The sequence below is a fragment of the Phacochoerus africanus genome, chromosome 5, assembly GCF_016906955.1.
Source record: "Phacochoerus africanus isolate WHEZ1 chromosome 5, ROS_Pafr_v1, whole genome shotgun sequence".
In the NCBI taxonomy this organism is placed as follows: Eukaryota; Metazoa; Chordata; class Mammalia; order Artiodactyla; family Suidae; genus Phacochoerus; species Phacochoerus africanus.
This window is the reverse complement of record NC_062548.1, coordinates 100,049,391-100,071,708: the sequence shown is the minus strand read 5'-3', so window position 1 is coordinate 100,071,708 and position 22,318 is coordinate 100,049,391. Positions and strand designations below refer to the sequence as shown.

At 55.5% G+C, this 22,318-nt stretch overlaps 1 protein-coding gene and 1 long non-coding RNA gene across 3 annotated transcripts; one reads left to right on the top strand and one right to left on the bottom strand.

Annotated features, from left to right (window-relative positions):
- Positions 1 to 5,973: 5,973 nt before the first annotated feature.
- On the bottom strand, positions 5,974 to 16,584 carry LOC125128105 (uncharacterized). The gene is made up of 5 exons (XR_007135135.1): positions 16,426 to 16,584; positions 15,438 to 15,570; positions 13,562 to 14,110; positions 10,041 to 10,199; positions 5,974 to 8,187 (listed from the first exon to the last, which is right to left on the bottom strand). It is a non-coding gene; the product is annotated as an uncharacterized LOC125128105 (long non-coding RNA).
- Positions 9,026 to 20,940, top strand: SIX3 (SIX homeobox 3). 2 transcript variants are annotated; one of them, XM_047782153.1, is made up of 4 exons: positions 9,026 to 9,149; positions 16,806 to 17,625; positions 19,475 to 19,634; positions 20,003 to 20,940. In XM_047782153.1, exons 1-4 carry the CDS (start codon positions 9,095 to 9,097, stop codon positions 20,090 to 20,092), a joined length of 1,125 nt encoding a protein of 374 aa, XP_047638109.1. In that variant the 5' UTR covers positions 9,026 to 9,094; the 3' UTR covers positions 20,093 to 20,940. The 2 variants fall into 2 exon arrangements, with proteins under 2 accessions (XP_047638109.1, XP_047638110.1); XM_047782154.1 differs by having other exon boundaries at positions 9,027 to 9,149; positions 19,475 to 20,940.
- Positions 20,941 to 22,318: the final 1,378 nt, after the last annotated feature.

Sequence of the window (22,318 nt, the reverse complement as noted above, 5' to 3'; positions counted from 1 at the left end):
TAAGACACCATCAGGTTAATGTAGCAGGCAGGCCATTCTATGGAGAAATATTTAGAGGAATGTATTATGAGGCTTCTAAATAATTTCATTCATTGATTTAAATAAGCCCTTTTTGGCCATGCCCAAGGCATGCGAAGTTCCAGGGCCCAGGGATGGAACCCATGCCGCATCAGTGACAATGCCTGACCCTTAACCTGCTGGGCTACGAGGGAACTCCTAAATAAGCAATTTTAAGTACCGACCTATGTCAGGCTTGTCACCATATCTGGACTGGATAACAATTTTGCTTGTAAGTCATCTCCTCACTATCTCAAATGATACTCAACCCTTTGAGGCTCTGCTCAAAAATCCCACCTCTTCCAGGAAGTCTTCTAAGATTTCTCCCATGCTTACCCCCTGTGTGCTCCCAGCCAGGACACCCATGAGAACAGCATTGTTCTGTGCCGACCTGACCAGTCTATGTTCCTGTCCCCCAAATGAGTATCAGCTCCCGGAGAAAATCTCCGTCTTACTTATTTTTCCATCACTGGGATCGTCTGCCCTAACATGCTCTTTGGGATGGGATTTAAGACCACTGAAACTGCAGCTGATTTAAGCATGGTTATCTTTTACCCATGTTGAGATTGAAACCACGTGGGTTTAAATACACGGGAAACAGCCTTCGCCTCCTTGGCTGTTGGTAGTACTCAGCATTCAAGAAAGGGGAGAGATGCAGATGAGAGCGAGGCAAGTGGGTGGCCCGTCTAGATACCATGAGCACTCTCAGCAGTGGAGGCAAGAATCAGACTGGCTCATTTGGGGTGGAGTAAGAAGAGCTCAATTATCCAAATAAACGCATAAATGCGGGCTTTGCAGCAAGTACCACCCTTTGGGATACCTTTAGGTAGTTAAAGCAATTTCCCACACCTCTGTATTAAATATGCTTTAGAAACTTGGGAGCTGACACTTTGTCCAGATATAATGGGTTAGAAACGGAGCCACTTCACTTGCTTTTTTCTAGAACTGCCAGCGTTGAGGCACCCGGGCTTCCTTCTTAATAATACACTGACTTTCGTTATTTCCCCGCAGGAAAAGTTTGCAATGTAGCAGTCATTACACTTGTCCTCCTTTATCTCTGCCCAAGTAATCACAGGAGTGAGAATACTTCCCCCCACTGGCACATCACACTGCAGTTTACTATTGGAAAACCAAGATTTTTCTTTGTGGGGTTCGCAAATATTGATGACTTTTGGTGGAGAGATTTTCTTTTTTAAATCAGGAATTCAAGAATTCCCTTCCTTCTGATACCTGTTGTTTTCACAGGGGCCTTTCAGGAAAGCACCTTTCTTACAATTTTTTTCGATCTTTTCAATGCAAAAAGTTCGCCAAAGCAGGCAGAACCCATTGTGTCCGAGTCCAACATCAGGCCAGAACCTATGCTTCCAGCCATTTGATTTAACAAGTTCCTGTATTTTTCCCCCCTTTGGGCACTTGAAAAAAAAAAAATCTCACCTAACTTAATTCAAAATAACCCTTCTTTATCATCCCAAATGGTTCCTTTCAGTTCCTATAATATTTACTTCTTTTCTTACCCAATTAGGGGGAAATCTACCTTGATTTTAAGAAGAAAAAGATTGTTAAAGTTTGTAAATGTAAGGCTGGTTGAAAAGTTTTTTTTCCCCTCTCAAATCAGCATTCAGAAAAAAAATATATTTATATCTTCATTTACTTCTGGTGTGAGAGCAGAATTGCCACTTTTGCTCAAAGGCAAAGGTTTTGAAAGTGACATAAATCTATATGTGCATGTTTCTAGAATTAATGCACTTGTATTCACTGAGGTGGTGGGCTTTCCAACTAGGGAAATCCGCATTGGGAGAAGTCCCCTGCCTAGGGAGCATTTAAGGAAATTTTAATATCCAAACAAAAGCAGTATTACCATTGCTATCCACTCTCTCCCCCAGAGGAAAAGCAATTAATAATTTGCATATGCTCATGACACAAATTAAAGACAAAGGGCCCCTCGCAGACTGTGGTTACTATGCAGCCCTCAGCAAGCTGCACGGCCCCAGCCTTGCACTGGTCTTACTTCCAAATGAATAGCATTAAGCTCAGTAACTAAAAATAGTGGTTCTGGGCCCTCTGGACCATTCCCACTGTAGAACCGTGTGTTTTCCCCATGAAAAACATCTTCCAATCTCTCCAGAGCTTCTAGGCGAAAAGAACGTATAGTTCCAAGGGGAAAAATACGTATATACTTTGCCCTTTCTATTTTAATGGCCAAACATTGTAATGCTAGCTAAATAGAAATTCTTGTCTGTTAATAGGTTTCTTTAGTTTGTAATAAATAGGAATGCTAATGACTAAAATTTGGTATTTGGTATGCATTAGCTTTTGTGAGCTTTTCTTTACAGTCCTCATTGACATGCAATATGGCAAGCTTCCTTTGAAACATATTTATAAAATAACTACAGTATAATTAAACCAACAAAGCCATCTTTTAAGTAAGCTTAATAGCTCAGTTTTTTTCTCTTTTTCCACCTGGGTAAAAATTTATTTTAAAAAGAAAAATAGTTGTGCCTCAATCCCACTGTATATTTTATTCTGTGCATCTAATATTTCCTTTGCATCTCCAATCTATGCATATCTAATTCTTTTTGACAACTATGATTATTAATAAAGTGCTCATGAAAGATATGCTTCATAGCTTCTTCAACAAGAATAATGTTTTTTTGTTAATGGAAATTGTAACATATCTTGACAGATGCAATATATAAGATCTGCTTTTTACTTAATTGTTAATATTTCTGGGCTGAATACTCAAGGAGCGGATCAACAGATATGGCAGGTAATAATCAGAGTGGATGCTATTTTATACGATGTAACTAAAAATATTTTAATGATATAAAAGCAATAGATAAATAAAAGCAATTATGTTTAATTTTGCTTTCGCTGTGTGAATAATTTTTGGTTGTTGTTGCTGCAGTTGCCGGTGTGTTTAATAGAGGAGGGAGCTCGGAGCGCAGAGTGATCGGCACCGACGCGGCTCTGCCTTCTTGCAGCCGAAGGGTCCTGCAAGCCGCCCTTTCTCTGCTCTCAGCCGCTTCAGCGTCCCTCCCAGGGACTCAGGGCCCGGCTGAATGCTAATTTGCAAAACGCAGTGGTTCAAGTTCACCAAGTTTTCCTCGATTTTGTAAACCGTTCCTCTCTCCATGCCTCGCGGTTTAAGACCCAGAGATTTCCCAAAAGGAAAATCTTGAAAGACACCAAGGCGCCGGACGAGAGCAACTGGAGCGGGTCTGGTGCTCCTCGGCCTCCCGGACCCCTGCCCGCTCGGCTCTGCCCCACGCGCCTCGCTCCGGTCTCCCCTAGACTCCGTCCTCCCCGCCCAGGACCTGCCCGGGCCCCCACCCCCACCCCCCGCGCCGAGAATAAACACAGTCGACATCACTGTTACAATCTTTATTTCAAACTGTTTCCAAGGCTACAAATTACCGTGCCTCCCAAGCAACAGGTTCTTCTGAAGCGGTATCATTACAGATTAACTGTAATGTGTGGGATTAGAATAAAAGCATAAGGGATTAGGTAAAAGGGGGGACGCTCGAGAAATAACGCCCGAGCGCATCTCGACTGTGAGGCAGAGGGTGGAAGCCGCGTAGACGCTCTCCGCCCCGGAGCCCCGGCTCCTCGGTGAGCTGGACCCCGCTCCTCCACTCTCGGCCCGGGAGCCGCCAGGGCCGGCGGCGCCCGACGGGCTGATGGGGCCGGAGGCTGGGCGCTGGGGACGAACGACGGGGTCCCCCGGGCTTGGGAAGGCGAGGGGACGGGAGGCCACGGAGGCGGAGGGCGCGGGTAGGCCTATGGTCCGTCTGGGAGCTGCGGGTAGCACCGAGCCCGGGACACTCTTCTACCGCTGTGCGGGGCGCCCAGGACACGGCGAAGGAGACAGCGCGCCCACTCGGGGGTCATTGGGTCTAGCGGCGTTGCGACACCGCTTTCAAGGTCCAGGCCTCAAGTAGCTCGCGCACCGCTGCCACTCTCTGCCCGGCTGAGGCAGGGGGCCGGGGGCCGGGCTGCAGAGGGGTGGGCGTCGGCGCAGGCCACCCGCGCCCTTCAGAGCCCAGGACTTGGGGCTTGGCAGACTGCCGAGGCCAGGCACCCCATTCGGCCACCTCCCCAGTCCGGCCGACCCCTGCCCCAGAACTCCAGAAAGGCCCCGAGCTCCTTCTCCCCGAACTCCGCGTCCTGCGCGCCTGGAGCTCGCCACGCTGGCCCCAGTGGGACTCGGGCCTGCCTCGGGCCAAAGCCTCGGGCCGCTGACGCCGCCCGAGGGCTGTTTGCGTGCCTGGGTGGAGGGCGCGGGGGCTGGAAAAACAAATAGGGCTGGCGCGCAGGCTTGGGGTGGGGACCGGCTGGGGCTGGAAGGAAATGCGCAGTGTGGCCGCGGCGCGGAACAAAGCCCCCTCGGGAGCCTCATCACCCCGCGGTGACCCCGGGCCTTCGCTTCGGAGCCCGCTTCGCCGCTCTGGGGGCGCAAGCCAGGGCCCCGGGCCTCTGGCGCCGCCCGATACGGGGTTCTCCTTGGGCCGCGCAGGCCAAGCCTCACCCTGCCACCGAAGCCCAAAGAGCGAGGCCAAGAGGTGACTCCACGCTGATGTCCTACGTCAAGAAATGGGATGACCCCGGGGCTCGGTGGAACTGCAGCTCTGCCAGCCGACCCGGAGGGGCCAAGCGGGCTTCCAAAAGGATGGAAGTGGGCGACCAACTTCGCCGAGGCTCCTGCTTCCAAGAGAAGGGCCCCGGCTGAGGAGGCGGCGGGAGGGGACTATTGCAAACAGCTGTTCCTCATACATATTTCATTACACAATCAGATAATGCGTCCCACCACCTTCTCAATTATTCACAGATAAACATTTTCAAGACGTTTTGACATCTGTCTTAGTGCCTGCTATTAATTTAGTAATCACTGTAGTTAAAAATGTATGGGATTTTTGCCGTCGGAGCACCTCCTCTCGGCGCGCTGGCCCAGTGTTATTTATTGGGCTGTGGCTGGAAGCCTGGGCCCTCCGGGGGTAAAGACGCCTTTAGAGGTGAGACGGCCTTTCTAGCGCATTGACACTGTTAATGGAAAGGATTAAAGTAGTATCTGGATATTTAGTGTATTGTTGAAGGTAACGGTTGCCCCTCTCCCACCCGCATAGCCCACCGCCGTCCCCCCTCACTTTCCCGCCCAAGCACTGGACCGGGCAGCAAAGTTCAGCCCTTTGCCCCTGGCAGCGGAAGTGGTTAGCTTCTATCTGGGCGGCGAGTTTCTGGTGATGAAGTCGCGGACAAGTCTACTCTGCTCATTTAGGGCCAAAAAGAGAGTGTGAACTCACAATTTTAAAGAATGCTCACAGCAAAAAACTTGATCCGCACAGTGCACCCCGCTCCAGAGGTCACAAACCTCCATGGTTTGGCCCTGAGTCTGGTGGCTCGGACAGAGGTGATAAGGGCTTTTAGGAAACAATGGAGAAAAACAAATTCGCTCCAGTGACTGTACACGGGGCATTTGGGGCTATGAGAAAACGAGCTGCTTTTCTGCTTGAGTGATAAATGTTGCAATGAACTTAGCTGTGTACCCGCAGTTTTATAAATCAGACCAGCATAGTCTGAAGAATCTTGTAGACTTCTTTGTAAGAGCCGAAGTCACCGACTCTAAAATGCTGATTATTTTTTATTATTGGAAAGGCTCTAAATAAGCTATCAAAAGAGGGGAGAAAGAAATGCCCCAAAGGAAAGGAGTTGTCTTCCTTGCATCCTAGAATCTCAGCTACTGGGAATGGAAGTTACACTTCGGGTTTGTGAGTACCGGTCTCCTTATTTCCGTCTTTCTCTCTCTTTCAGAGGTGTGACAGCAGGTGGACTCTTATTAGGGAAAAAGGAAAAACAGACCTGGGGGAAGAAAAAGGTCCCGGAAGAAACTGCCCTTCCAAGGAATATTAATTGACTCTCAGGTGATTTTCAGTCTTTATTGTTCGAAACATCTACCAGAACATCTCTTGCTAAAATTTCCAGGATTGGGGGTGGGGGAGACACACATGTTAGCCTCCAAAAGGGAAGAAATTCCTCATACTTCCCACTCCTCATCCTACATTTCTTGGGCAACTGGATCTGCTTCAAAGTGTCCCCCTGTCCTGTTTAGGGAGTGGTTCATCTCCTCTTCACAAGAGAAATCTTCCTCAGCCCCTTGGAGGGGAGTCATCCACTTGCTAGCCCAGAGAGTCCTCTTCCCTCCCCCTCTTTTTCTCTAAAAGAATCTTCCCAAATGCACCCTCGACTTTCAGAGAGAGAGGTGGGGTGGGGGAGGTGAAGTGGAAAGAAGGGCGACTTTGCATCCAGGGTGCCTGCCTCTTCTGCGGGGAAACCCGTGGTGGCTACTGTCTGGAAGGCAAAAGGAGCTGAAGGCAGCATCAAGCCTGTGCACTTGCTAAGGCCTTTTGGAACAGCCACTCGAGGAATCCCTCTTTGAAACTCTCAGGATGGTGGCTTCTGTTTGGAAATGGGTAGGAGGGGGTGAGAATACCCCAATATCCCACAAAGAAAATTAGTGTAATAAAATAGTTCAGTTTGCTTGGGAGTGTTCTTTTGTGGACATATTTGATATAAAGGGGATTGGGATGGAAGTGAGGACAGGAGGGCGTGGAGCTAGGTGAAGGTTGTTTCTAAGGACTGCATTTAGCAATGAAAGGCAAGAAAGAGGCAAAATAAGGGCCCCTGGCTTCTTGAACCCTCGTTGGAGCCGAATGTTCCCATTAAGAATTAGGAATCTCCCAGCATTGAGTTAGGGCATCCATCTATGCTCCCCACCCATCCTTCTTCAGAACACAATCTCCTTAACCAACAATAGTAACAAATAAATAACCCGAATCAAAATGATTCTTTCCTGGGTTGCCCTCTTCTGAGTGTCTAAAGCCCAGCTTAGTGGAAGGCAAAAGGATCAGCGTTGGATGGACGTCGTGCTCTTTCTAGTCTCCAGGACTTGACCTGAAACCTTTAACTGGTTGGCTTAACAGTTTCACCCTTGGAAGCCAACGTCCCTCTAGCAGGAAGCCCTTGGCCCCGAGTCCTGCATCCTCCTTCAGGCTCTCCCTGTGTGTGGCTTCCTGCACATCTGCCTGTGGCTGGGGTCATTCCTTGTGGGCACCACAGCTTTTGTCTGCATCTGGACAACTCGATGTGCACCCGTGCGTTGGAATAATTCTGTCTGCGAACACTTCTTTTTTTCTTCCGATTCTGCTGTTAGTGTTCCTCTAATTCTCGGGTACGTATTCGGGTACAGCTGCATATATGTTCTGTGTAGAGTCAGGTGACTCAGCTCAAGCCTGATATCGGATATGTGCGACCTCCTGAGTCTGCATGGGGAGAAGGAAGTGTGCAAGTGTAAACCCGGGGCTTTAGGTGGGGTGCCAGGTTAATAAGGCCTTCTGCCCCGGGGCCTTCTAGGCCTCTCTTACACCTTCATCTCCCCATCTTCTTAACTTTCCAGGAGGAGGGCGATCCTCCAACGATCCTGCACCTTGCTCCCCTTGGAAGGGTTGAGACAGCCTCTGGGCTCTCTCTTCTGGTGGATTTTGGCCAGGCCAGGCTAAGCCACATGGGAGGAGGGGGGCTCTCCTCAAGACTCTCGGGCACACCCCGCCACCACGCTGGCCAACTGGCCCAGTGCGTCACGGGATCCTGGGGAAACTGCAGGACCCAAGAGTGGAAAACAAGGCGCCTCGGGTGAGTGATGTACGTGTTTGGGGGCGAAACTCTCCTCCTCGGCCTCCCGGGAGCGGCTGTATTTGTAACTGGGAACTGGCCTGGGCCCGCCCCCTCGGCCCCTCCTCCCTTCCCCGCCGGCGTGCTGGGTTCTGCGGCCTCAGGAGGGTGCTCCCCGGCCAAGCCCAGGCACCCTGGGGCCACGCCATCCCTTAGAGCCCTTGGAGAGGCCTAGGGGCCTGGAGCAGAAAGAAGGGTACCACGGAGGGTGGCTCGGGGTCGTGCTGCGAAAGCCTTGAGACTTTTCCCTCCGCCCGGAGCCTCCTTGCGGGCCCGCGCGTCTTCCAGTCTCTGAAGCCCGGGGGAGCGCTGGCTTCCGGCGTGCGGGGATGGGGATGCGGGTAGCACCCCTGCGACTCGAAGCTGCTCTCGCAGGGATCCTGCGGGGACCACTGCGTTCCTGGAATCCTGTAGACGTGTTTTCTCGTGAGTGTGAGAGAGAAAGATGCGTACTCGTGGCTAACTTCAGGTCAGTTTGTTCGTAAAAGGACGTGGTCAGTACGTCGGTCTGTCTCTCCTGAACATTCCTACAAAGTGAAGCCGCCTCTCCCCCACCCTTCATGCAGCTTCCCAGGCCCAGCCAAAAGGCCAAGGCCCAGGGGCCCTGAGGCCTGGCGAGGTGAGGCCCTTGATGTAAGCCCCAGTATTCTGACCATAAGGTCCAAGCTGCCCAGATGCCCACTCAGGATCAACCTAGAAAGCCTACGTGGGTAAGGGGAACTCAAAGAGCTATCGCTACAGCCAGTAAGGAGTGGAGTCCCAGCCTCGGCGCGCTGGACCTACAGACCTGGCGTCTCACTGCCGACCCAGTCAGGGATCTGGATTGGCGGTGGTGGGGGAGGGAGGGATGATGGAGTTGAGCTGGTACAGGATGGAGGCGAGAATGAAACAAGGGGAAAAAAGAAACTAGACTGGGTGGGGTGGAGATGGAGTAGGGTCAGCTTCAGATAGCGCCGGCTTTTGCCCTGCTTTGGGGAGGTGCGTCGGACTGCGCCGCTACCCCCCCCCACCGGAAAATAAAGCTAATGATGTAGTAATTTAGGAGGGGGTAAGGGGCTGGGCGAGAGGAGGGAGGAAGGATGGGGAACGCGCACCCCAGGAGTGAAGGCAAACAGCTGTGGAGGCGCTGCCTGCGGCTCAGGCTTCCCTACAGGTTAGCTAGACAGGGATCCACCCGGCATTTCGCAGGAAAGGGTGGGGGGTGGGGGGAGACTGAGCGAGAGGGGGAGAGAGCCTCACAAGAGGACAGAGGGAGGGAGAGATAGGAGCCAGAGTGCGCGCCGCGCGGTTTAAAAGGAGACACTTACACTTCCTAATGAATATTTATCCGCCGCTGCTTCCTGCTCCCGGCTTCCCTTACCTTTCCGCAGGTAAGATCCTCCCTGCGCCCCAGCCCTGGGGGCCCTCCCAGCTCCCCCAGTTAGTCTAGGGGCCACCGTGGCCCGGAGGAAGGGCTCTTAGCAGCAGGGGAGGGGGAGTAGGAGGGCGACTCCCTCAGGGCTGGGCTTGGGCGCCGGGGCTGGGGACACTGCACTGCCAAGGCCGCGGGCGTGGGCTACCTGTGTGGAGTGGGTGTGAGTGCTGTATAAGAGTGTGAGTGTGAGAGAGAGAGGATGTGCACCCGTGTGCGCGCTCGCCTCTTTCCCGCGCGCTCTGAAGAAGACATTTTCCGACTTTTCACTCGGTCGCCCCGGATTTCTTGCCTTTGCTTTTCTCTGTTCCCTCCCCCCCCCCCCCGCCCTCTCCACCTCCCCCACCCTCTCCCCATCCGCATCCCCATCCCCTCCCCATTCCCGGCCGCTGAGACGCTCTTCTGCCGGCTGTTGTGCAGCCGGCGCGGGCTCCCCAGGGCCGGATCTCGGTCTCATAAAAGAGGGTACATGGTTGGGTTTCTGCCACAAACCCCCACACAAAGGCCGCGCGGCCGCGGGGTCCCCCGATCCCCTTCCTGGCCATTATGCTCTTGAGGTGCCGTGGCGCCTTCCCCCACCAACACACACACCTTGGAGCACCGGGGCCCACAACGGACCTAAGGATGGTGGGGCCCGAGGGTACTGGGTGGAGCCGTCCTGGGCTGCAGCTGGGAGCCCCCGAGGACCCCCAGGGAGAGAGCGCTCATCACCCCCTCCCCCACTTCTTCCTCCCGCCCTCTCCCGAAGGAGGAGCTGGGGGAATTCGGGGCGGCCGGGGGTAAGAGGAGGGGAAAGGGAAGGGGGCCAGGTAGGGCTGAGGATATAGCCAGAATTCTTAAATGGACTTACTTGGCCACCTGTTGAGAATCCATTTGGGGTCTGCCAGCTCCGGAGCTGCGCGTGGTGGACACACAAAACCAAACGCCGAAGTTGGAAAAAGAAAAGTCTTTCTCTGGCCATGTCCAGCGCGGCCCTTCAGGCTCACAGCTCTGCGTTAGGGTCGGGCGGCTGTAGAGCCGAAAGCAGCTTTGCTAGGTCCTCTGCCACCCCAGTGTCCCCCTCATCCCATGCCTCCTCGGCTCCGAGACCGGGACGGGGGTGCGGGGGGGGGGGGGTCGGAGCCCCCGGACTCGGCGCTCAGGGCCCAGCACAGGCAGTTCGGCTTAAGCCCTGCTCAGAAGTCAAGAGCAGCAGCGCTGCCGCCTCCGAGCGGCCTTTCAAGACGCACTTGCTCCTTATTCTTGTATCTCGGCCTCTCTGGTTGCCCCGGGACAAAGCCCCCAGAGCCCGGCCGCTCCCTTCCCGCTAAATCCCCTTCGGGGTCAATGCGCTACCAGCACCGGGCCGCGCGCTTCTCCTGCCAGCCGTGTGGCTCTTAAAGAGCGCACCCCCCCCACCTCCGCCCTGCGCGCTCCCCCGACCCCCGCCTCCCCGCCCCTCTCCTCAGGATCTAGCCCCCCACGCCGACGCCTTAGGTCCCTCCTGCCCCGACCGATGCCCGCAGACTCCTAGCCCCCTCCTCTCGCCTCCTCCCCTGAGCAGTTGGTGGGCCTGGCCTTGGGGCCACAGAGCTGAGTCAAATCCTCTGCCTCAGGTCCCCTTTTCTCCCCAACAGCGTCCACTCCTCGATTTCCATCTCCTACCTTTGCCCTTTGCATGGATCAAGGCCTGGGTACTGCCTTGCCCAGGGCAGAGATGAGTCCTAAAAATTGTCAGTTTGGTCTGGAATTAGGAGTTCGTGGGATGGAAATAGGGCGGGGCATGCCAGTTGAGCTGGGGGGAGAAAGAGAAGAGGAACAAACCAGATGGACTCAGAAGGCTCTGCTCTCCCAGGGCCTACCTGGCCTTTTGGCAGGGGATGTGGGCTGGCTAGGTGCCACTCATTCCTAGAGGTGGCCCTGGAATGGAGTCCAGAGGTTACCAACCTGACCAGCCCAGGTGTGTCTGAGGGACTGTGGGCGGGCATAAGGGGGCACCCCCAGAAGGCCCCAAGTATGAATCTGAGAGCAGCCTGCTTCCCAAGCTCTGCACTAATCCCCCTCAAAATAACCCTTAAAACCCCAAAAGCTGGGTGAGCAAAGAAGGATCTTGAATGACAACTATCCAGGGAAAAGGGCAGCAAAGGAGAGAGGGGGCAGAGAGATGACAAAGGCCACTCTTTCAGAGGACTGACGGGGTTCCTGCTATTTCCTGGTCACCAAAGTTACCTGCCTCACCAAGTAAAGGGGAAGGAGAGGTTGCTTTGGTTTCCCTTCCTTCCAGAGTGCTCCCTTTCCCTCCTCAAGCCTAGTTTAGTCTCAGTCTTACCCTAGGAGCCAGCTGGTTCCTGTACAGGGTAGCCTCTTGCCTAGAGGGCTTTCTTCAGGCCTCTTAAAGACTGGAAGTGTGATTAAAGAGAGACCAGAGCCAGGATGGCTAGGGGTGGGGCGGGGGCAGGAACAGGGTGGGCTGTGGTACCTGGCTTTTTCCAGTGTCACAGTCATAACATTTGTGCCTGAGGTCTGTGGATGGTGGTTGGGAACAATGATAGTTTGAGCAGTGTGTTGATGACTTCTCAAACCCAAGCCCTAACACTCCAGGTCTGGCTGTCATAAAGGGATCTGCAAAAAAGTGGGCACCTAGCTCCTGGGCAGTGGAGTCCAAAGGAACTTGAAGACGGAGGAAGATGGAAAGCTGATCCTCCCCAGGGCATCTGCCCTCTGCCACCCCAACATTAGTCCAGATGCAGTTCTTTAAGGACCTGGGGTGACTAATTGATTTGAACTTGGCCCTCTTGGGAAAGGTTGGCAGTGTCACTCCATGGGCTACAACCTGAGGCCACAAAACCACCCTCTAGCCCGTAGGGCTCACATCCCCCAAGTCTCCCATCTCTTCCTCTTGGGGCTGGGTCACCACAGCCAGCCAGGCTCAGTTTGTGCCCACTCTCCTGGGCCTGGCAGTGGGAGGTGCGGTGGTCCAAGACGGAGCCAAATTTCTCTTGTTTGAGGATGTGGGGGGCGGAGGGGCCTTCGGCAGGCGGTGGGGCTCATTAGGCAGAGCCGGGTGCCGAGAGGTGCGCGCCGCCGGCCCGGAGGCCGCTTTTGAGCGGTCGGGGAGGCTTCATTAAGCGGCGCTAACAAGGCATACAAATGCCGGGCCCAGCAGCTTTCTTGCAATGCTGGGGCCTTAGCAGGGCGCCAGGCTAATGAGGGTCACTCAAAGGGGCTGATCAAATATTCAAATTTCCCCGCACGCCGGGAACTTTTATGTGCGGAGAAAGTTGAGGCAACTGAGCTCTGTTTACTGTCCCGGGCGACAATTGCGCCAAGCGCGGGTCCCCGGAGGCTAAGGGGGGGGGGGATGCGGGGGCGCGGGAAGGGAGCAGTTGTTGTTGTTGTTGTTGTTTTTCATTCAAAGGAAAGTAATCGGGGTCCTTGAAGGGCTTCTCGGCCTCCCCGCCTGCTTGCTGCGCTCCCCGGCGCCCTCCTCGGCCTCCGGCGCCAAGCGCCTCAGTTTGCAGCTTGCGGGGAGGCCCAGACCGCGGGCCGCCAAGCCGGCCCGACCCTCCCGAAGTCTTGGGGGCCGGAAGGGCGTTGCCCCCCAGGACGAATCGGCCTTACGGGGCTGAGCCAGGCACGGTGGGTGTATCTGCCCCAGCGCTGGGGTCTTCCTCTCTCAGAGGCTTCCAGACTCCTTGGCTTTCCCAGTAACCCTAACTAACTAGGAGAGAGTGGGATTCTTTTAGGCACCGTTTCTGATGGAGTTGAGACCGCCTGGGCTGGGGCTAACATTTGTAAATAAATGCCCAGCAGGTCCTGGTAACAGAAGGACATCCTCCAGTCCAAATGCCCTTTTTCCCCCCACCCCCATCAACTGGACTGCTGTCTTTCCCATCGCCTGGACCAGGATTAAAGCCGGAACGATGGTGACAATTTTGTGACCTCGGCCTGTTCCGGCGCCAAATCTCAGATCCCGCAGTCAGAGCAGCCAGAGGGCAGAGGAGACCTAGAGGCCTGGCTGGCTTACCTATCCATCCCCATCTCCCCTCTCTGAAACACCCAGAGCGCAGGAGCCCCCCAGCACGCCTCCCCTTCCAGGGTGCTCACCTCCTGGCCTTCTACTGCCCAGTGCTTCAGGTCCCCAGAGCACTGGGGCAGGCGGCCTGGGCCCCAGAACCCGAGGTCCTTCTGCTCCTAACTCCCCTCCCCAAAGACAAGAACTTGGGAGGGGACGCTCTGATGCTGCACACCCCCCCCCCAACCCCGTCAGCACCCCTAGCCCGCACCCTGCAGAGCCTGCGCTCCCAGCTCTGCCGGGAACCAGTCCAGCCATCCGCGCCGCGGACCGGCCGCCCCGCCTCCCTCCCCCAGAATCCTGGACTCTCAACTTACGGGCTCTGGGCGGCGGGCTTGGTGCTTCGGGCCGGAGCGGAGAGGCTCTGGCAGCTGCCGGCCCGCGAGGTGGGCTCGGTGGGCGGCGCGGAGCTCGGCTCTGCGGGGAGGCTCTGACAGCCCCGGGCTGCGCGCCCGCCCCGCCTCGCCCGGCCCTGGCCGGGCGCACAAAGCTGCGCGCCTGGCCTCCGCCCTCCGCCCAGCTTTGCACCCCCAAGCCGGGGCCACCCCGGGAGCTGGAGGGGTGCAGGCAGGTCGGCAGGCTCCTGGGCCGAGGCTGGGGGCGGCGATGTCGACGAGCTGAGCCTCAGCCTCACTTGCCTCAGTTCTCCTAGAGCGGCGACGGTTTTCGATTTCAGCGCTTTCGGCAGAGCCCGCGGCACCTGCCCAGCCTCCTGCCGCCGCTGGCCCGGCGGCGGCAGGGAGAGGCCGGGTCGCCCCAACCCAAAGGCGGGGGTTGCGGGGACTGGGAGGGGACTGGCTGGGTTCACCCGCCCGCTCGGCGCCTTGGGTCCTCGGCTCCAGGGGATGCAGTTTCGGGGTCACGAGCTGTTTTCAAAAAAGTTGAACGCAGTATTCGGAAACCCACCCTTAGGAATTCTCCCCCCACACGCGGCACAATACCCACTCCCCTCCCCTTTTTCATTCCTTCCTCCCCCGCTTCCTCCTCCTGCCCCTTCCCCCTCCCACCCTCAGCCTATAATCCTTCCCCTACAAGAGAAAGGGATCGGGAAGAAAAGATGAAGTGTCTGTTTTTGTGTCCCAACCTTGGGACTCTTTCTGGGCCCGCAGTGAACGACCGCCCAGAGCTTCGCAGCTGAGCAGAAAAGGACCCAGGCCTGGAAGGAAGATACACAGAGGGGAGAGATACAAGAAGCCCCATGAAGTGGTGCTTGGCTGGTCTTCCCTTTGGGCGAATATTTTCCTGCCCTCAGTCAGCAGGTTCAGGACCAGCGACCCTGGCCGCGGGGCTGAGTGGACTGGTGGGGGGGTGGGGGAGGCTGGGGCGGGGGGAGTGCCCTCACCCCGCCCCAGCCTCCCTGCGGCTGTGGAGCCTCCAAAGCAGTTTGCATTTCCCGGCCTGGAGGCCTGGCACTGGGGGAGTCAGGGCCTAAGGAGAGCCAGAACTCGGGGTTTAGGGACTGGGGCATTTACAGCCTCGGTCGTGTTAGGTTTCCCATTTAAATTCTCTCACAATCTCTCTGGCTTCCCTCTTTGAGATCTCCAAAGTGGTGTGGACTTGGTGCCTCACACCCAGATCTGCATCGGAATGTAGAAAAGATCTTTAAAAAAAAAAAAAAAAGTTTTGAATTCCTCAATGATTTTTCTTCTGGAAAGGCAGCTTAGGATAATTATTTCAGCTTTATTGAGGGCAGATTAGTTGAAGTCTGGACGATGCTTTTCAATACACGTTGTACACGGGCCGACAATGTGGGCATTGTTGGCTACTGTGTGTGAACTCATTCAAAATATACACTTTTTAACACCAAACCAAGTCCTGTCTAAATATACACAGTGCTCGGGGAAAAGGCTGTCTCTGACCCTGACAAATCTGTGTAAATCACACTTCCATAGTTACAGAAGCCTCACAAAGGAGGGCCTGGCTAAAGATGCCGATTACATCTTCTTAAAAGCAACATACCTTAGAATAAATACTCATGCCTTGCCTGGGGGGCTGCAGTGGCCAGAGGGAGGGAGGGAGGGCTCTCTCCATGCTCTGGGCCTTTTACGGTTTGTTTAGTTTTAGGGTTTGTTTTGTTACTTTCCTTAGAAAAATTAGATGGTTTTATTATTTTTCCCCTTTAACGATATGCGCAAATGAGCAATTTTAAGGCCTATTTGTTTCTTTGGGGGCAGCCTCCAAAGTTTGACTGACCTTCTGGGGCTGGTAGGTAGACCCAGGGCTCCTTGGAAAGTTTGGGGAGAGCTGGCATGGGGGTGAGGAGGGGGAGGGCTTCCAGGCTTCTCAACCCAACCTCCTCTATAGCTCCAAGAGAGGCAGCTGATATCTGGAGGGAAAACAAAGAGGCAGGTTGCCTTTTAAGATGGAAATCGTACTGTTATTTCTACTGCTATTTAAAAATATAAGGCAATAGGGGAAACCAAGGCTCCTTGACTGGGAGCAGAGTTAAAGAGAAGCATGATGCAATGCAGAGGAAATTGGGGTAAATGTGGTCGAGGTCAGAGAGGCTTCCAGTACCCTAGGTCCTGGGCTCCCGCTCCCAGGTGGCAGATGCCCCCCAAAATCTGAGATCCTGGGGCGCAGCTACCCTCCCGGCCAGGGTCTGAGCGCGGTGGGCCCCATGATCTCATCTCTCCTTTCTTCCTCGCCGCTATTAGTGCTCACATAGGCAGAAACAGGCGGCCCGACATGCACACCATGTGCAAACTGGGCCGGCTCCCTGGCCCTCGCCTCTCTTGGGGGCCGGCCCCTCGGCCTTCCTGCAGCGTGGGGGAGCCTCTCCCTCCCAACAAAATCCCCCCTTTAATTGCTCATCCCATTCAACAACTCTGTGCCCATGGCCTTTTCTAGATCAACTTCTTTGGGGAAGAGGGAAAAAGAAGGAGCTCAGAGACAGTGTGAAAAGAAGCGAGAGAGGGGGAGAGAGAGAGGAAGAGAAGAGGGGGAAGTGGTGAGATTAAGAGTTGCAAAGATTTAAAAAAAAAATTCTTTCTCCCCCTGCTCCTTCTTTCCCTCCTCTCCCCCTCCCCCCCACTCTAGCTAAGTGGTAAAACCGTCCTTACGTTCTCGGTATTGATTGGCAGGGCTGACAGTGATTGGCAGCGGTTGCCGTGGCAACGCCACAACGACACGCCGCAGACCAATAGAAAAGCGAAACAAAATGTTTCAATGCTGCACTCACTGTGGATTTAGGGGAGATATTATGAGGCTGTTGTCATTAGGGCGATTGCTGTGGAATCGCTGAATCTTGACTCGGCGGTGGTTGGCTCTCGCTCTCTCACCCTCTCCCTCTCTCTGTCTCGGGTTCTCTCTCTGCGCGCGCGCACCGGGCCGCTCTCCTTCCTCCCTCTCTATGTGGCTGCGCGGGTGTGTGTGTGTGTGGATGTGTGTGGGGTGTGGGTGTCCCTTACGCCCTTCCTCCTCCCCCTCCTCCTCCTGCTTCCCCCTCCTTTCCTTCTCCTCCTCCCCCCTCTCCTCTCCCTCCTCCTGGTCCTCATCGCCCCTCTCCTCCTCTTCCTCCCCTCTCTCTTCCTCTCCCTGAATTTTCTCCTCTCCTCTCAGGTCAGTCCATGGTATTCCGCTCCCCCCTAGACCTCTATTCCTCCCACTTCTTGTTGCCAAACTTCGCCGATTCTCACCACCGCTCCCTACTTCTGGCGAGTAGCGGCGGCGGGAACGGTGCGGGAGGCGGCGGCGGCGCGGGAGGCGGCGGCGGCGGCGGCGGGAACTGTGCGGGAGGCGGCGGTGCTGGCGGAGCAGGCGGCGGCGGCAGCGGCGGCGGCTCCAGGGCCCCCCCGGAAGAGTTGTCCATGTTCCAGCTGCCCACCCTCAACTTCTCGCCGGAGCAGGTGGCCAGCGTCTGCGAGACGCTGGAGGAGACGGGCGACATCGAGCGGCTGGGCCGCTTCCTCTGGTCGCTGCCCGTGGCCCCCGGGGCGTGCGAGGCCATCAACAAGCACGAGTCGATCCTGCGCGCGCGCGCTGTGGTCGCCTTCCACACGGGCAACTTCCGCGACCTCTACCACATCCTGGAGAACCACAAGTTCACCAAGGAGTCTCACGGCAAGCTGCAGGCCATGTGGCTGGAGGCGCACTACCAGGAGGCCGAGAAGCTGCGCGGCCGCCCTCTCGGCCCCGTGGACAAGTACCGCGTGCGCAAGAAGTTCCCGCTGCCGCGCACCATCTGGGACGGCGAGCAGAAGACGCATTGCTTCAAGGAGCGGACTCGGAGCCTGCTGCGGGAGTGGTATCTGCAGGACCCCTACCCCAACCCCAGCAAGAAACGCGAACTGGCGCAGGCCACCGGCCTCACTCCCACACAAGTAGGCAACTGGTTTAAGAACCGGAGGCAGCGCGACCGCGCCGCGGCGGCTAAGAACAGGTCAGTGGCGGGGCCCGCGGCCTGGCTACCGACTCAGGGGTCGGGGAGGGGGAAAGAGAACGAGCAGATGGGAGGCGAGCGGCTGCGGAGCGCGCGAGAAGCCAAGACCTCCTGGTCAGTTGGAGAAAAGTTTCCACTTGCGGAGGCGCGCGGAAGAGGGGCGGGCGGTGGGTGTATTGATTGCCTTTGCTTTGCCCGAGAGGGGCTTTCGTCTGGGCGGTGAGAGTGTGTGTGTGAGGTCCTGAATGCCAGTAGCGCTGGGGCAGGGCCCCTGGGAGCCTTAGACTTGCACTGCGCCCGCGCCTGCCTCCTCAGCTCAGGGGCTCCTCTGGAGCCTACAGACCGAAAAGAAAGGAAAGTGCTCCTTGCCACCTGGTTCTAATTTCTACACATTGCAAAAGCCCTGGGAGGGATCCACGGATGTCTGGGAGTGGAAGCTGAACCTGGGTCCTTGCCACAAAGGGAAAAGGCCATTGGCCACCGAGCAGCAGGCCTCCTTCTCAAAGCATTACAAGTTGCCTGACCTGGAGCAGGAGAGACTGGATGGGAGTGCAGAGGCCGTGTGTGTGTGTGTGTGTGTGTGTGTGTGTGTGTTGGCACACATACATGAGTGCTTGCCTTCCTTCCCCGACGAAGGAGCATCCCCTTGGTCCACTAAATTGGGCAGGAACAGAAGCTGCCTTGCTGCTAGCAAGTTGGCCACAAAGTCTCAAAGTTGCATTGGGCTTGACCTGTCAGCCAAGCTGGGCCTGGGGGTAGAAAAGAAAAAATAACTAGAGAGGAGGAGGAGAAAGAGGAAAGCAGTGGGGAGGAGAAGGGGAAGGGAGGAGGTTGGGTGAAAGCCCCACGGAAAGCCTGTGGCCCAGCCCCACCCGGGGAAGGCACTGGGCCTGGTGCACCGTGGGGAGCAGGGCCCCAGCTGCTGACAGCTGCCTGCACTGAGGGCTGGATGTGAGTTCCTGGAGGGAGTAAGTGTGTTTTTGTTTAGGTGGCCCGGGCCTGAGTCTTTGGCCCTCTCACCTTGCCTGTGGAGCCAACTTTTTGCCTGATGGGGGGAGCGACCAGGGCTGGCTTAAGGCCTCCTTGTGGGGAGAACTCAGAGACACTAGGCTGGGGCAGGAGCTGCCTGGTCAGAGAAAGGGGCGGCACGGAGGTGGCTCTGTACTCCCCTCCTGCCTTCTGTGTCTCCCCCTTTCTCTGTCCCTCCTCTCTCCACCACACACACACTTTTCTGCTCCCAGGTTCCCCATTTTCTCCTCCCTCGATCCTGCGCTCTGCTCAGGGATCCAGAGAGCGAAGCCAGCGGGTGAGCAACCCGCAGCTCTGGATTTGTGTTTGGGGGAGCTAAGGCAGGAGGCTTTGAGGAGGCCTGTCTGCTCCAGGGGCAGCTGGCCTGAAGAGTCCCGGGGGCTAGGGAAGAAGAAATACTGGGCCTCTGCCCGACTTCGGCTCCTTCGGGGCTCAGGGCTCGGGGCTCGGAGTCCATCGCAGCAGGCGCCGGGCCTCTGCAGGCGGCCGGCCTCAGATTCTACCTCTTCCCCCCGGGCCCTTCCGGATTTGGGAAGCCTTGGGAGGGCCGAGAAAGCCCTGGGGAGGAGGAGACCGGAGCCAAGGCCGGGCTGCGGAGGCTCCACCACGTTCACGGAGCCGCCGGGTGCCCGGAGGAGGGGTGATGAGTGCACAGAGCAGAGTCGGGGCGGTGGCGAAGGGCGCGGGGTTCGGGAGGCAGAGGAGCACGGGTGGCGGCAGGCCCCGCTCCCGGCGGCGCGGGCTCAGGGAGGCAGCTGGGCAGAGCTGGGTGTGCTAGGGCAGCTGTGTCAGGGTGGGCGCCGCTCTCTGTTTCCCGCAGGCTCCAGCACCAGGCCATCGGACCCAGCGGCATGCGCTCGCTGGCCGAGCCCGGATGCCCCACGCACGGCTCGGCAGAGTCGCCGTCCACGGCGGCCAGCCCCACCACCAGCGTGTCCAGCCTGACGGAGCGCGCGGACACCGGCACCTCCATCCTCTCGGTAACCTCCAGCGACTCGGAATGTGATGTATGATACCCAAGGCCGCCCTCCTCCCTTCCTCCCCCTCCTCCTTCCCCTCCTCCTCCTCCTCCCCCTCCTCCTCTTCCTCCTCTTCCTCCTCCATCCCCAGAACAAACCGAAATCAGGATACATAATCATACACACACCCAAGTATGCACACATGTCCACTCCAGCCAAAAATATATAAAACCCGAGAAAAATAACAAATTAAACGCAAACCATCAACAGCTCCCAACCACCATCTACCACCACGGCCACCCCAAAGGACCGCAACGCCAACAGACAGTCACAAATGCTGATGCTGCGGGCAGAAAACATAAAAGAGGTGACAATTGTATACTTTCTAGGACAAGCACGGCTTCTCCTTTCGGTTCCCACGGACCCGGCACCCCACCTGCATGACGATTTATTTGTATCTGGGAAAATACTCTCTCTAGTTTAAAACGATTTAAAAAGAGCCGACTATACAAAACCCGACCACCACCACGACAAGACGACAAAAGCAAAACAGACAAAAAAAGAGAAAAAAAAAAAAAAAAAAAAGAACCCGCCATCTCCGTTCGGAATTTGTTGGGAAAAAAAAAAAAAAAGAACTCCTTCAGAGGGAAATAGCAAATGTTTCTCGCCTTTTGTTGCTTTCTCTCTCTTTTTTCCTCTCTCGCTTTCTTCCTCTCTCTCTGTTTTTAAGTCCAAGTATTGGTCAAACAAGATGCAATCTTCTGTTTTTTGTTCAGCAGACAATCATTTTCTTGTTAAGCACCTTTTTCTCTCCACTCTGTCACTGCCTGTGTGGGTACTGGTTATAAATGTGGAAAAAAGAATAGTTATGACTGTAACAGATTTTTATTTTTATTTCAAAATTTTATATGAATTATGTATATCTTAATGATCGGTCATTTTCCCAGTTTGTAATATATGTGTAGAAATTGCCTGTATATGCTTTTTCTCCTCTCTCTTTTTCTTTCTCTCCCGCCTTCTCCCTCTCTCCCCGCTCCGCTGTCTCTTTCCTTTTGGGGGTTCCCCTCCCACTCGGTGTTCCTGGCGTCGACTTGGCAGTCAAGGCGTGGAGTGGCGGGCTGGGTTAGGAAGTGGGACCCCGTCGCTAGCGAAAGCGGAGAGTGAGATCGTAGTATTCTTATGCAAAAGCTATTGCAAGTATTTCTTAGCTGCTTTTGGAGATATCTCTCACTCCCTGTAGGGCGCTTTTACTGTTATCTTTAACTGCGTGTTTATCTATATGTAAAAACTTTCTAAAGCAAATACAGTATTCTCCATTTTCTTATCACTCCCGGAGACTGGTGTTTTTGTCCGCCCCTGTGCCCGCAGCCGGGGCGGGGGTGCAGCGGCCTGGCCTGGGCTTCCACGCCAGCTACACCATCCAAGCTGGGGCAGAGTTTTAAGGCTGGGTCTGAGCTTTTTCCCCCGAGAAGAGGGGTTGGCAAGATGGGAACCTCATCTTCAAAAAAGAACCAAAGCCAAATCCTGAGCGGAAAGGCAGAGAGGGCTCAGGGAAAGGGGACCTTGGCTGGTTTCTTCAGTGTGAGATGCTGGGCCTAGATCCCCAGGAACGGTAGCCTGCCACAGACTTGGTGAGTCTTTTGGGGGGGTGTTTGCCATCTTTTGGTTGTTATTGCCTTTTTTTTTTTTTTTTTAGGGGAAACACAAGTTCGCCAAATGGCAAGCATAAATCTAGAGCAGAGCTGACAGATTTTGGTTTAATTTTTAGGGGGTTGGAGGTGGGGGGCAACTGTAGTCTGGGTGGGGAGAGTAGAGCGAGGGAGGAGGTGGTTTGAGGCATTTAGGGCCCAGGATCCGGATGGACCGCAGTCACCACCGTGTGTGCCTCTGTGAGACTGTAAGACTTGCCTTAAGGCTCTCAATCTGCCTCCTTGAAATTTCTTTCCAGCTTTTGGGATCAACTGGAGTCCCTCGAGCCTCTATCGAATTTCAGAGTTGGGGTGTACGAACCAACCCTGATCACTGCTTTTCGCTAACTGACCAGCTTCCCCCCGGCCCTTGGCCTCCGCTCCCCGGAGCATGTGGAGGGGGGTGGGTAGGGTTCCCTGTGCTGGCGTGGCTGACGGTGGCGCCTCTGCCGCTCTGGGCCAGGCCGGCCTGTGCCTGAGGAGGAGCCGCCAAAGAGGTAATTTCAGAAAACTTGCCTTCACTTGAAAGTCCAATTTCCAAAGCGAAGAGGATTAAGGAGAAACGTGCCTGGAATTTCGCGCCCATTTCCAAATTAATTTTGATTTCCGATTTCCTTTTGTCCCCTTCCCTGGCAGCACTGTGGGGTTGACGTAGGCCAGGCTGGGCAGAAAGGCCATCCGGCCAGGGAGGTGCCCTGGGCTCAAGTGGGGCCTTGTGTGCCTAGGGCGCATGCTTCCGTGGAGGGCAAGGCTTCTGCCTGCATGCTGACTTAGAATCAGGGCATCCAGACCACCTTGAAACCTTCCAAGTTCTGGGGACTGGCATGCCGTGTCAGAATCCCTGCCTGAGGAAATGTTCCATGGAGCCACCTTTCGGCAACAGTGACCCAGGTGGTAGGAATTTAGGGAAAGGGCTGCCTGGGTTCTGCTCAGCTTGGGCCTCAAGTCTGGTGCCCACAGAATGATGTCTGGGGTGAGGGGTCCTGTCCCCTACCCTCATTTTCAAATGGCCCGTCA